This window comes from Rhagoletis pomonella, unplaced genomic scaffold (genome assembly GCF_013731165.1).
Source record: "Rhagoletis pomonella isolate Grant_MI unplaced genomic scaffold, Rhpom_1.0 Rhpom_scaffold_00010, whole genome shotgun sequence".
Taxonomy (NCBI): domain Eukaryota; kingdom Metazoa; phylum Arthropoda; class Insecta; order Diptera; family Tephritidae; genus Rhagoletis; species Rhagoletis pomonella.
This window is the reverse complement of record NW_023458564.1, coordinates 23,964,894-23,977,709: the sequence shown is the minus strand read 5'-3', so window position 1 is coordinate 23,977,709 and position 12,816 is coordinate 23,964,894. Positions and strand designations below refer to the sequence as shown.

The 12,816-nt window shown below is 39.4% G+C and overlaps 2 protein-coding genes across 2 annotated transcripts in view; one reads left to right on the top strand and one right to left on the bottom strand.

The window, feature by feature from the left end:
* The window catches only part of LOC118746170, a gene marked incomplete in the record, with an annotated part of 421,140 nt that overhangs the window by 110,929 nt on the left and 297,395 nt on the right, over positions 1-12,816 (top strand).
* On the bottom strand, positions 896-1,641 carry LOC118746174 (probable insulin-like peptide 3). Its single transcript, XM_036479977.1, has 2 exons — positions 1,371-1,641; positions 896-1,289 (listed from the first exon to the last, which is right to left on the bottom strand). The coding sequence occupies exons 1-2, from the start codon at positions 1,528-1,530 to the stop codon at positions 1,081-1,083; spliced, it is 369 nt and encodes a 122-aa protein (XP_036335870.1). The 5' UTR covers positions 1,531-1,641; the 3' UTR covers positions 896-1,080.

The following is a 12,816-nucleotide window of genomic DNA, read 5'->3' as shown; positions in this document are numbered from 1 at the left end:
TTTTTTGCGCTTTTGTAAAATTTATTTACCATCGTATACGCGGTACTGCGTTTGGCGTATACGAGGTATTTCGCGCTAAGCGACGATGTAGTTCAATAAGTCCAATTTTTAATTGTTTCATCTTTAAAATATACCACATATATATGCACCTAATACGGGAAGCCTGATTTTATAAAATATGTATTTATATATATATACTTATATATGAATGCATTTCATTTATTTTCAGCCTTAAAAGGATTTACTTTTCAAAAATGCAAATAAAAATTGATTTTCTTTGGTTTATAAAATTTGTCTATACGTGCTATATAAAAGAATTCGTGATGACCTGAATTGTTAATCTAATAAAAAAATTGGTTATTTTTCTTACATTTGGTAACTTTTTCGTCTAATCTTGGTTAGAAAGTTCTTTGAGCGGCGGCAACACTGGTATTAATGTCAGTGATATTAATTCCATTGACATTATTGCACGTCACCGAGGTGATGGGAAGGTTTTCATTTCTAACTTTTTGATATTTTATAATTGTTTGCTTGTACTTAACATAAGAAATTACCCCCTCGAAGTTGTAATCTCCCTCTTTCAATAGAACTAAACTGCAGTTAAGGTTTGGATGAAATGAACTATTAGTTTGAAAATAAAGTAAAAGTTGTATTTTTTTAGCTTAAAATCCGTTCAATATAATATGTGTAAATAAATACCTAATATTTATGCAACCCTTTTCTCTTTAACGGGCCACTCTTATAAACCATCGGTATTATCGATGGTTATCTACAAAACTATCGAAAACCATCGATGGTGCCACTATCGATGGTTTTGCAGCACCACTGGTCGCGCATACACACATACATATGTACATATATATATAAAGTTTATAAATTTTAAACTAATTACATATAGTGTAGCAAACAGATATATTTCGTTTATCAATATGGTGTAGGTACTTAGTTTTTTGACTTACAAAATATTTATGCAAGTTGACAATTTCTTTTATAATTTTGGCTAGGTAACTATCACACATATTAAAATTCATTTCTAAATATCTACGTATATGAGTATATCTTTGTCCATTGTTAGCCATTTTAATCTTCGTATTGATTGCAGTAGGACAAAATCTCATTGTAGGTGCAGGCCTTGCTGCAACATTCGTCGTACACACCGCCACGGCGACGACGAGTTTTGGCCAATGTGTCAACTTGGCTGCCATGAATCTTAGCCAAGAAAGGGAAATTTGCAAAGGGGAAGGGCATCACAGGCTCCAACTCATTACTGCCAAGATTATCCCATTCCACTGGAATTTTTGTATTATGAGGATATTTAGATTGGATTAATCGATTGATAAATATACAAATTTATTTTTTAATATACTCACTAGACTTCTTGAATTTCGTGTTGAAGCCATGAACGCATAGGGTACTGAGCACGGCATCCAACGCTGGACCGCAAACGGTTCGAAGACCAGTACCTGGTTGCAAAGTTATAGATAAAACCAGAACCAACGCGCATATTTTTAACCAGTTTAATAATATCATGTTGGATTATTTAAGCAAATGTATTTAACTTAGACAAAATTATTATTTGAAACAGCTTTTCTCTGAGGATGCGCAAGGTAACTGTTGGAATCTACGATTTCTTACTTTGCTTTTATACTGGCAAACTAAGCCCAGTGGCTTCGCTACATTGCCGTATATGTATATATGTCAGTTAAACTCACTTCATTCGCATCTGTGCGTAAAGTAACCAAGGTCGTTTAAGACTAAAATATGTATAAACACAAATATATAGCAACAATTCTGGTTAAGTGTTGCATATTTATGAGCGCACACGTTGATGCACATATACATACATACAATGTACTAGGTAAGTGTATACGTAAGTCGATATATGAGTTGTTGGCAGAAGGCATTGATGCAAAAAAATTTGCGAGCTAAGGTAACACATACGAATTTCAAAAACATTTCGTCTATGCCTTTAAGATCACGAAACTTCGATCTAAAAGAGGTTGGTTGTTTTTATCTTGCGCCCTGTTTGACTTTTGTAACTATATGTACATATATCACAGCGCACGGCAGTTCGTGCGAGTGACGAAAGCAGCCATAGTAGCATGCTGAAATTACTCGCTATATATACACGAGACTTGGAAGTTTTTGGAAAGGTCTTGCAGAGTGTCTCCAGCAAATGTATTCAAGCTTCATAAACGATTTACCGGATTCATAAACATTTGGCTAAAGTGTTGCCAAACAAAAAAAAAGGTTGTTTGGGTTTTTCCGGTTTAAGGGGGTAACTACTGGGTACACCCGACATATTTAGTGTTATTATGTAGATCGATAGCTTTCCAACGATACCCCATATATTCAGTTCCGGCTACTAGTTGGAAAGATATAGAGCTAAATTGGTTTTGGTTCGTGTCTCCACTACGAGATGCTTTACAATAATGTGTTGTAGCGTCTGTACATAGATATCACGGTTGCCAATCGTCCCGTTTTCGGCGGGACTGTCCCGGATTTAAGAGCTATATTTTATCTATTTTTGACCACAAACTTATAATTTGTAAACGAAATTAATTATTTTCGTCGCCAGGGGCTTCCTATTTTTTCAACCCTAGCTTGGGCATTAATTAAATGTTTTTGAAGAATCCTGTTGACGCGAATTTCATCATTTTGGGAATTTTTGAAAACATATTCCTAAAATGACATAAAAGAAATGATGTTTCCGATTTTTCACTATGGCACATTGTCGATTGTTGCCTTTTTGCTCATGTTTTGCATAGTGGGTATTGATTAACTAAATTCAATTCAATACAATAAAAACGAATATTTCATGTACAGTTTTTAACTTGAATGTGATCTTAATAATATCACGTATTCTACGCTTAAGTTTAGGGGCTGTGTCTCCGACAAAGCCTGCAGGTGAAGACGGGGCGCTGGACTGGTCCTTTTTTGTATCCGTTAGTTGTAATCTTATTTTCCAAAGGAGTTCTTTCTAGCCTCGGAAATATCTCCCTTTGAAGTGACACCGTCCGCATAAGTCGATCTCAGATGTTCAGATGAGTTTATAGCCCATGTAAGGTGACAATTATCCAGGGGATCTGAAAGGGCAGTGAACTTTCATTCCTTGCGCCGGCGAAAGCTTCTCCTGAGGTTGTGTTCCAACGAAAATGGGCATCAAGGAAAAGCTTTCGCTACTCATCACTGGCATGGTTGTAAGCCATGCAAAGTCCGCAAAAAGCTCCGGAACCAGTGTCCGGAGGATGCATCAGACTAGGCCGATTATACTTTGAACTGCCATCAAATTATAACTTAAGAAAATTGTATTACATGGCAGTTGAGAAGGGCATGTGCGAAATTTCATAAATTTAAGAGCATGTCTAAACATGATGCACTTCTATGCATCCGCAGAATGTTCTCCATGTTTTCTAGTTTCCGACTTTAAGATTCCCAGTTCGGCTTTATAAATTTTCAAGTTAGATCAAAAAGATCTGCCATCCGACAGCGCACGTGCGGCTAAAATCCAAAAGTGCGGGCAAAATGGGAAAACAAGTTTCTAGATAAGGCTTTTTCATGACTGAGTTGGCTAAAGGGATCCTCTAAGATGCGAAAACCGTTCATAGTAACGGCTGAACGTACCCAAAGTTGCCACTTAATTTTCAGGCAGAATGTGGCCTTCGAATTGGGAAAATCCAATAAAACAATGGCATCTACGTCTGAAACTTAATAAAATACGTGAAAATTTTTAAGAATATCAACACTGTAAAAGAATTTTTTTAGAAACAGAAATATAATGATATTTTTAACCGACTTCAAAAGGAGGGGAGGTTACCAATTCGTCGGAATGTATTTTTTATGTCTGTTATTGCATAACTTTGTTTTTAAGGAAAGTTGGTTGGTTTAGATCCGATCATTGGATCATGAAGAAATTAACGGATAATCTTAAATTTTTTAAGCGAGAAATGAAGTCGGTTTTGTTTTTTTCTTAAAAATTACTTGTTTTTCTTTTTTTTAGAAAATTTGTGTTGTTAAATGAAAGCTGTCAGATGCTGCCTATAAACCTATTGCAGGTTACTCAGAAAAGTATTACCTACTGAATAAAACAAAATATAGCTGTCTAAATCTACCATTGGAATTTTAATGTACTTTTTAACACTCTTTTTTAACTGCACCTGTATGTACAAAACTTCGAGCTTTTAAAGTAGATTTCTTACAAAGTTTTTGAGTATGCACTTTTATAGCCTATTCAGGCCTTGTGAAATAGTAGCGCACACTCCTAACTACTACACCACAGCGGCCGCCTACTTCATTATACTAAAATTAAGTTGGCTATAAAATTTCATACCCAAAATTTTTATAAGAATCTAATTAAAAAGCTCGAAATTGACCAGACGCCATATTGGTTCCGCCATTATGAAGTTCGTAAATCTGACAGCGGTTTCGTAATTAGCGACCCCGGAAACTTCCTAGTACGAAATTGCGAATCATTTCTCTAAAGCTTGGAATTTTGGCCGCACTTGTGGGACTAAGTATTATCTGTTTTCATGGAATCAAACTTTCGTTTGGGTCTCAAAGATGCGAAACAATTAAGCATACATACGTGTTTAGGAAATCAGAGCTTTTTAAAAATACACATGTATCTATGCTTAACAAAAAAATAGTGGCTCACTAAATAAATAGATATGTATGTATATATGATGTGATGCGCTATAAATTGGGAATTATGAATACTTATGGACACGAATATATTTTCCGTTTTCTTTTCTTGTTTGTTACCAAAAAAATATACACACTCACTTATTGAATAAAAGCAATCACTTCCAGTGCCGTCCGTTCACGTAGACAATTTACTGCGCCATCGTCTGCGCCAATAAACCATTAATGATAAAAAGTGAGTTATCAAATAAAATGTTTGTTTAATTTAGTACGATGTTGTCACAGTAAATTAGGTTATAAATATGGCTTGCAATTTTCATAAAAACAGCGCAATAAAACAAAAGAAAAAATCTGTCAGAACAACGTTTTGCACATTTCATGCCTGAGAGCGCCAAATCGTGCCAAGTCCAGCATAGCAAAATATGTAGCCGAAAGGCGTTGAAGCAGCAGTAAAAACAATTTTTTTTTTCTAGTTTTTTTCTATTTTCCCAGTGAGGATCGGGCGGAAACTAATAAGTCGTAAATTTCCAACTGTCATTTTTTCCCAACGTTCGATTCGACGTTTTGGTGGTGTGAATTTTTTTTGGCGCGCCTTGCAGCAGAGAAACAGCAAACCATGGCAAATGAAAATGATAAGTAGATACTAATAATGTGGCTGAAATTTCTCTTTTATGCTCGAGCAATTTGGCCAACACGTTCAAACATTTGCGTTGTATTTGCTAGCATTCGCCAAAGGAATTGTGCAAAATGTTCATAACCACTTTGGCATGAATTATATGGCAATTTTTTATCGTTAAAAATTATTTTTAGCTTCCAATAACTAAGCGACGATTTTAGTGCTGAGCAACTGTGCGAAATTTTGTGGCATTTATTAGAGGAAATGACCAAACCTTTCAGCGTTTCTATTTAACTGCAAATCGATAATTTCTTCGAATTCTTTTTGTGGAAATTTGATGCAAAAAGGAAATGTTATATTTTGGCTTTACTCAAAGAAACGGGAGCTTTGGATATTAAGGGGAATGTTTAGCTTTCATACATACATGTACATACATATACATATGCAAATATTTACATACATAATTTAAGATTCGCAATTAATGCAATTGTAACCTGTGAACTGAAATCAGACTGAACTGAATATGCACGTAAATTCATTACCTTAAAGACAGCATAAAGCTGCGACATAAAAATAATTTCAATTAAGTAATTAAAAAGCTTTTATAATACTTCTAAACAAGGACAGTCTCCACTGGTCTAGGGTTTTTAAATTTTTTTGTTATTGCGAAATCGATGGTCCTCTCCAATAAAGACATAATTCAAAATTCCGAAAATAAACAGTCTCACAACACAAGTTGTGCCACAAAGTGGCTCACGTCTCTAATCCTTACTACTTACTGTAGTAGTTAGTAATTACTACGTACTATAGTAAGCATCAGATATAGGTACGGTGACCGGATTTCTGAGGATAAAAATCGGGACTTTTTGAAGCATCTAATCCAAACATACAATTTCTGTTTTTAGAATAAAACGACGTAACGCCTTTGAATACAGTTTTATTTAAGAGAGAAACAAACTTGAAAAATTATCGCAATAATGTGTAACTCAATATATACTGTGGCGAGAATGTAAATAGTGAAAAGATATTTTAGCAAATTTTGGCTACTTTTCTTATATGAAAATATAGCTTCCTATCTAAAAAAAAAACAAAAAAGCGAAATTTCAAACTTTGTAGAAAATATACAAAAATTCAACAAATTTTAACATATCGTCGCTGCGCCAGCAAAAACAGTTATGTGATTTTTGTAATTTGTTTTATTGCATATTTTATTAACACTATCTAGTGGCGTTCTCTTATATATCTTTTGATTTAGAACTGACCAAAAACAGCTATGTGCCGGCAGTACTAGAAAAACTGTGAAAAAACGGGTATACGATTACTTGCTTATAACTGTTTTTGATCGCGGGCGGGATCGAATCTGGTGAGTGTGCTTTGATTTCGATGTAAAAAATAATTATAAACCAACTAAATACATATATACATATCTATACAACTTTGTTAATTGTTGTTGTGTAAAATTAAATAGTAGAATCTATGTAGTGTAAGTGGTACTACATAGATTCTACTATTGTGGTACTACATAGATTCTACTATTTAATTTTACACAACAACAATTAACAAAGGTAAAAAGTGTGGAGGTAGACAGCGTCCACTCTACATAAGAAAATGTATTCAATCCACCAATGGACTACATAAATCGTATGCGACAGGCGAGGCCTTCTCATTTTAAATTTTTTTTTTTTATTTACAACTATAAGGCTAGGTAAAAAACCTGGGCAAGCACCGTTACTGGGCAAGCACCGTTACCAGTAAGCAGTATCAGAGGATTGCTTCATGTAAATGGTAAAGTCAAATTCAAGTTGCGTCATACCGACTACTGAACATCATTGCCACAAAAACGAGCTCCGTTATTACAGCAATACGAAACGGAGGTATTCTACGATCCAAAATCCAATAAAAACGTTTCTGACCATTTTCCATTACATAACAGGAGCAACGGGCAGTTAACTAGTCGAGTCCTCAACTTCTATACATTAGTGATGTGCAGAATTTTCGGTACCCAATACTTCAGAAAGATTTCGGTACTCAATACTTCCTTCTCGGTACCCAATACCAATTCTTTACATAATTGCAGCTTTTTGGCATAATTTTCAACAGAATATCTGTCAAAAAAGTTGCATCGACTTTATTTCGACTATGAATATGCTTCACAATTAGTACGATTAAGACGATTATTTCCCATAAGTTGAACAATTTGTACTAAGCAATGTGGAAACCACATATCAAAACACTCTTATCGCCTTCTTGATATTGTCGCAACAGTAAACTACCATTTTATCAGTTTCCACCTTCGTAGATCTAAAATTTAAGAAAAATGCTTTGACGGATGAAGAAAGTCTTTCAAGGCCCCGCCAGATAGAAATTCTTTTCTGCGTCACAGGGATGCCTTTGACTGACAAAACGCACAGAAGATGCCGAGGCGGCACAATGAAAACGTTGCCGCAAAAACAAAACGGGTCAATTTGATTGGTCAAAAATCAGCAGGTTTGAATTCGTTCTATACATTTTTGTTGTTAATGTTGGTTTGCCGCATACGCGTGCGTCAAAAATTGAGAGTTGGGCAAATTAAATCAGTTGCGTCAACGCATGCATTAACAATGTGGCATCTTCTATTCAAAATCACAATCACAGAGTTGACTTGGATGTCAGTCAAAAGCATCCCTGTGACGCAGAAAAGAATTTATATCTGGCGGAGGCTTCAGGCCTACAAAGATAACATCGTCCGATTCATTAAGAAAAAATTGTCTCAGGAAGAGTTTCTCTGCATTGTGGCGGTGGAAAATGGAAATTAAAACCTCAATTAGCTCCTACACTTGCTTTTGATAGGCAGGTGCCTAGGGCGACAAAATTTAGGGGAGTCAAAATTTGAGTTGAATTTTTTTTTCAAGTTAGCTGCACTGAAAGTAGAATTTGTATTTGTACATTTTAAGACATAAATTTGAGATTCAATTACGCAATCAGAAAATAGGACAGGAGTACCTAAGTAGTGATAAAAATCATTATTATATGTAGTTCTTCCTGTAATTCATGAAATATAATTCAAATACTAAGAAATACAATTATCAAACTGAGGTAAAAGTAGGTACCCCTTTTGGAACGAGTACGAGTTATGCAACGATATTTTACATTTCTGTAGAAAAAAATGAATTGAGCTGATTTCATTTTGAAATATGACTATACATTAGTACTTTTTTGCGAATAAATAAAAAATATTAGAATTTAATATTTAAATATTTAAAATTATACTTAAAGATGCTAATTTAGTATTTTTGAGATTATAACTTATCAAGTGAAAAAACTTTGTTGATGATGGCTTTCTTTAAAAGTTGAAAACCTTTACTCAAGGCAAAAACCACTTTTCATCTTAAATTGTAATAAAAGAATAATAAACAACATAAATTTGAATATTACTATTTACTGCTAATAGTTCCAAAACTGGTAGGTTAGGTTAGGTTAGGTTGAAGTGGCTGCTAGGCCCAGAGGGCGCCAGCACACTTAGGCCCGATCAGGGCCCATTGTGATACCACATGGATCCAAAGAAAACCCCTATTCCTTAAACCAGTTTGTGGAGTCTGCAAACCTTAGCAACTGCCGTATTCCAAACTTAGCAGTCGCGCTTAGATCGTCTAGAAGACCTATACCTAGGAATTTCTGTCTTTTCCTGCCCAGTGCTGGGCAATCGCAGAGTAAGTGCCTTATTGATTCAGGCTCTTCTTCGTCGTGGCAGCTCCTGCAGTAGTCGTTGTGACTAACCCCGAGGCGTTCTGCGTGCCTTCCTATCAAAATATGTCCTGTGAGCAGACCAATGGCCAGTGACGTATCGCCTTTGTTGAGAGTGAGAATTTCTCTCGATCTCCGTACATCCCATTTTGGCCATGTAAGCTTCGTTGTATTACAGTTTTCAGTGCGCTCCCATCTGGAGGCCGCTTCTTCAAAGAAGTTCTCCCTTAGTAAGAGCTTGCAGGAAGCGAGTGGCATACCCACCCTCTTCCAGGCTGGTGAAAGTGGAGAGGAAGTACCCGCCCTTGCAAGCTCGTCTGCCTTCTCATTTCCTGGTATGTCACTGTGCCCCGGTACCCATACCAGGTGCAAAGCGAACTGCTCTGCCATCACGTTAAGTGATTTGCGGCAGTTGGCAACTGTTTCCGAATTTATAGTGACAGAGTCAAGCGCCATAAGGGCCGCCTGACTGTCTGAGTATATATATATTTCCGTAGTGGCGATAACAGCTAGTTTTAGGCTGTCAACGGCTTCTTGTATGGCTGCCAATTCGGCTTGAAAGACACTACAGTGGTCAGGTAGTCGGAATGATCTTTTTATTCCCAATTCCTCCGAGTAGACGCCTCCTCCTACCCTATTTTCTAGTTTGGAGCCGTCCGTGTAGAATCTTATGGCATCTCTAGACCCCGGAGCTCCTTCGAGCCATGATTCCCTGCTAGGTAGCGTTACGCTATAACCTTTAGTGAAAGTGAGCCTTGGTACACAGTAGTCCTTTGTACTCGGTAGTTGTCGGTTTCTCAGAATTGTAGTGTGACCACAGCGAGCCACTTTCCAGCTTTTAAGCCCCTGTAGTCTTAGGGCTGCAAACGCAGCGTATTGTCGTCCCATAATATCTATGGGTATGATGTTGAGGATCGTGTTCATTGCCATAGTAGGTGTTGTGCGGAGAGCACCACTAATGCAGATCAGGGCCGTTCTCTCCACTTTTTGTAATTTAATAATGTTTACTTTCTTCTCCAGCACTGGCCACCATACCACTACCCCGTACAGAAGTATGGGCCTCACCACGACGGTGTATATCCAGTGCACTAGCTTCGGGGTTAAACCCCATTTTTGGCCGATTGCTCTCCTGCAGCTGTATAGGGCAACCGTGGCCTTCCGCACCCGCTCTTCGGTGTTTTGAATCCAGCTTAATTTTCTATCTAGGACTATCCCCAGGTATTTAGCGGACTCGCTTAATTTTAGTGTGGTCTGTGCCAGCCTTGGTGTTATCAATGGGGGGATTTTGTACCTTCTTGTGAACAGTACAAGTTCTGTCTTGCTTGGGTTTACCCCTAGCCCGTTATTTTTTGTCCAACTCTCGACTTCCTTCAGTTTTACCTGCATAATGTCACATAGAGTCTGTGGAAATTTCCCACTTACTGTTAGTGCAAGATCATCCGCATACGCAATAACCTTACAGCCACCCCCCTCCATGCCACACAGCAGTGAGTTTACCGCTGCGACCCATAATAGAGGGGATAGGACTCCCCCTTGCGGGGTGCCCCTCTCTACGAACCTGGTCAACGATACCCCCGCCAGCTCCGCCCGGACCACCCTGCATCTCAGCATTTGGTTCACGAGCGCAACTAAGCGCGAGTCGATGCCCAGGCCCGCCAGTGCTGCCGTTATCGCGCCCGGCATGATGTTGTTAAAGGCGCCCTCTATATCCAGGAAGGCTGCTAGCGTATATTCTTTGATGTCTAGTGATCTCTCTATATACGACACTATTTCATGTAGCGCCGTTTCTGTAGATCTACCTTTCGTATAAGCATGTTGTGTGGTAGAGAGTCTGTCACCAACCGACTCTCTGATACGGACCTCCACCAGTCTCTCCATAACCTTCAGTTGAAATGACGACAAGGTGATGGGCCTGAAATCCTTTGGGTTATTGTGAGACACCTTCCCTGCCTTGGGGATGAACACCACTCTTGATTCCCTCCACTTTCTAGGGATATGGTTAAGAGCTAATACTCCCTTAATTATAGCGTGTAGCCACGCTGAGCTTAGCTGAAGTGTTTGCTGCAGCTGTATGGGGGCAATGCCATCCGGACCTGCTGATTTATAGGGCTTAAATGTCCCAATAGACCAGATGACCTTTTCCCTAGTGAGGAAATCTCCAGTGACCGAAAGACCTCCAGTTAGATGTGGCCGTACCGGCATGCTATCCGTGGCACCCGGGAAGTGTGTGCAAAGAAGCAGATCCAGTGATTCCTCCTCGGTCTCTGTCCAGGAGCCGTCAGGTCTTTGCAAGCATCCTGGGGCTTTCTGGGCAGTACCTGAGAGTATCTTTCTGAGCCTGCCTGCCTCTGAGATAGACTCCACCCCATTGCAGAAGTCTTTCCATGAGGTTCTTTTCGACCTTCTTAGGAGCTTCTTGTACTCCCGTAACGTTGTCTTGTAGGTCTCCCAATGACCCTCACTACCAGACGCAGTAGCCTGATTGAAGGTTTTCCTGCAGTTCTTGCGTGAAATCCTGATTTCTTCATTCCACCAGGGTGGCTTTTTCCTACCCCGGTGCTGCTTTTTGGGGCATGCAATGTCTATTGCCTTACTGCAGGCCCCCGTAAACTGGTCGACAAGATATTCCAGCTCCTCTAGGTTTGCTGGAGTAGCCGGCTCTCTATCTTGTGGCAAAAGCCTATCCAGCTCTTTCCGATACCTATGCCAGTTGGCATTTCGCAAGTTTCTAGTTAGAGGAGCCTTGGGCGTTTCCCCTAATACCTCGAATTGGATATATCGGTGGTCGGAAAAGGAGTGCTCCTCAAGCACCTTCCACTTCCCGACCAGACATTCCGCATTCTCAGAGATGAGGGTAACGTCCAGAACTTCCCTTCGGGATTTTGTAATAAAAGTGGGATCATTCCCCCTATTCGCAATAACAAGCTTAGAACTAAGTATGAAATTAAAAAGTGACTCACCCCGTTCGTTATCATCGGAGCTGCCCCAGGTGTGATGGTGGGCATTCGCGTCACCTCCCAAAATTAGCGCCTCTCTCGTGCTGGCCACTAGGTCTTTAATGCAGGTAGTTGGCACCTCCTTGTCATGCGCTAGGTACATGGATGCCATCTTAATTGGTCGTCCGTTTGCACTTAGACTGACCGCTGTTGTGTCCTCGTCGCTAAATTGTGGAAGAAAGAGACACTTTAGTGTGATACTTATTAATATGCACGTTCTTGGTTTCCCCGTTGAGGCTCCACTTACCAGTCTGTAGCCCGGCGCTTTCAGCCCACAAATGTTTTGTGCCACCACCCAAGGTTCTTGGATTAGGACGATGTCGGCTGCCCCTTTAGCTGTTAGACGGAGCAGCAGTGCAGCTGAAGCTGCTTTACAGTGGTGAAGGTTAATCTGCAGTACCTTCACCATCTTGGCCGTTATAGCCCACGTCGCCTATTAGGGTGGAGTTGACCGCGTCTTCCGACATCTCGATCAACTCCTCCTCCGTATAAAGCCGAAGCATGCGTCCGACCCCCAGCGAAGAAGTCGATGAGGCATAACCCCCGGTCAGGTCGTCCATCGGATCAACCTGCTCGGATTCTTCCTCCATCTCCACGTCGCTGTTGGCCTCTTCCGGCTCTACCTCCGCGATCAGGTTCTTCGCTGCGTTTACGTCATTGCTGTAGACCTTAATTTTGGCCATGTCACAGCCGTAACGTATGACCCCGCTCTTTTTCTCCAACAACTCTATGGAGTCCTTATTTAGAAGCAGGACAACCTGCATCGTCGCTTTACCGCTTTTGTTGATTTTGACCACCTTCCAATTATCGGTAGGTAGCTCCGGGTTATAGAGCCTTATG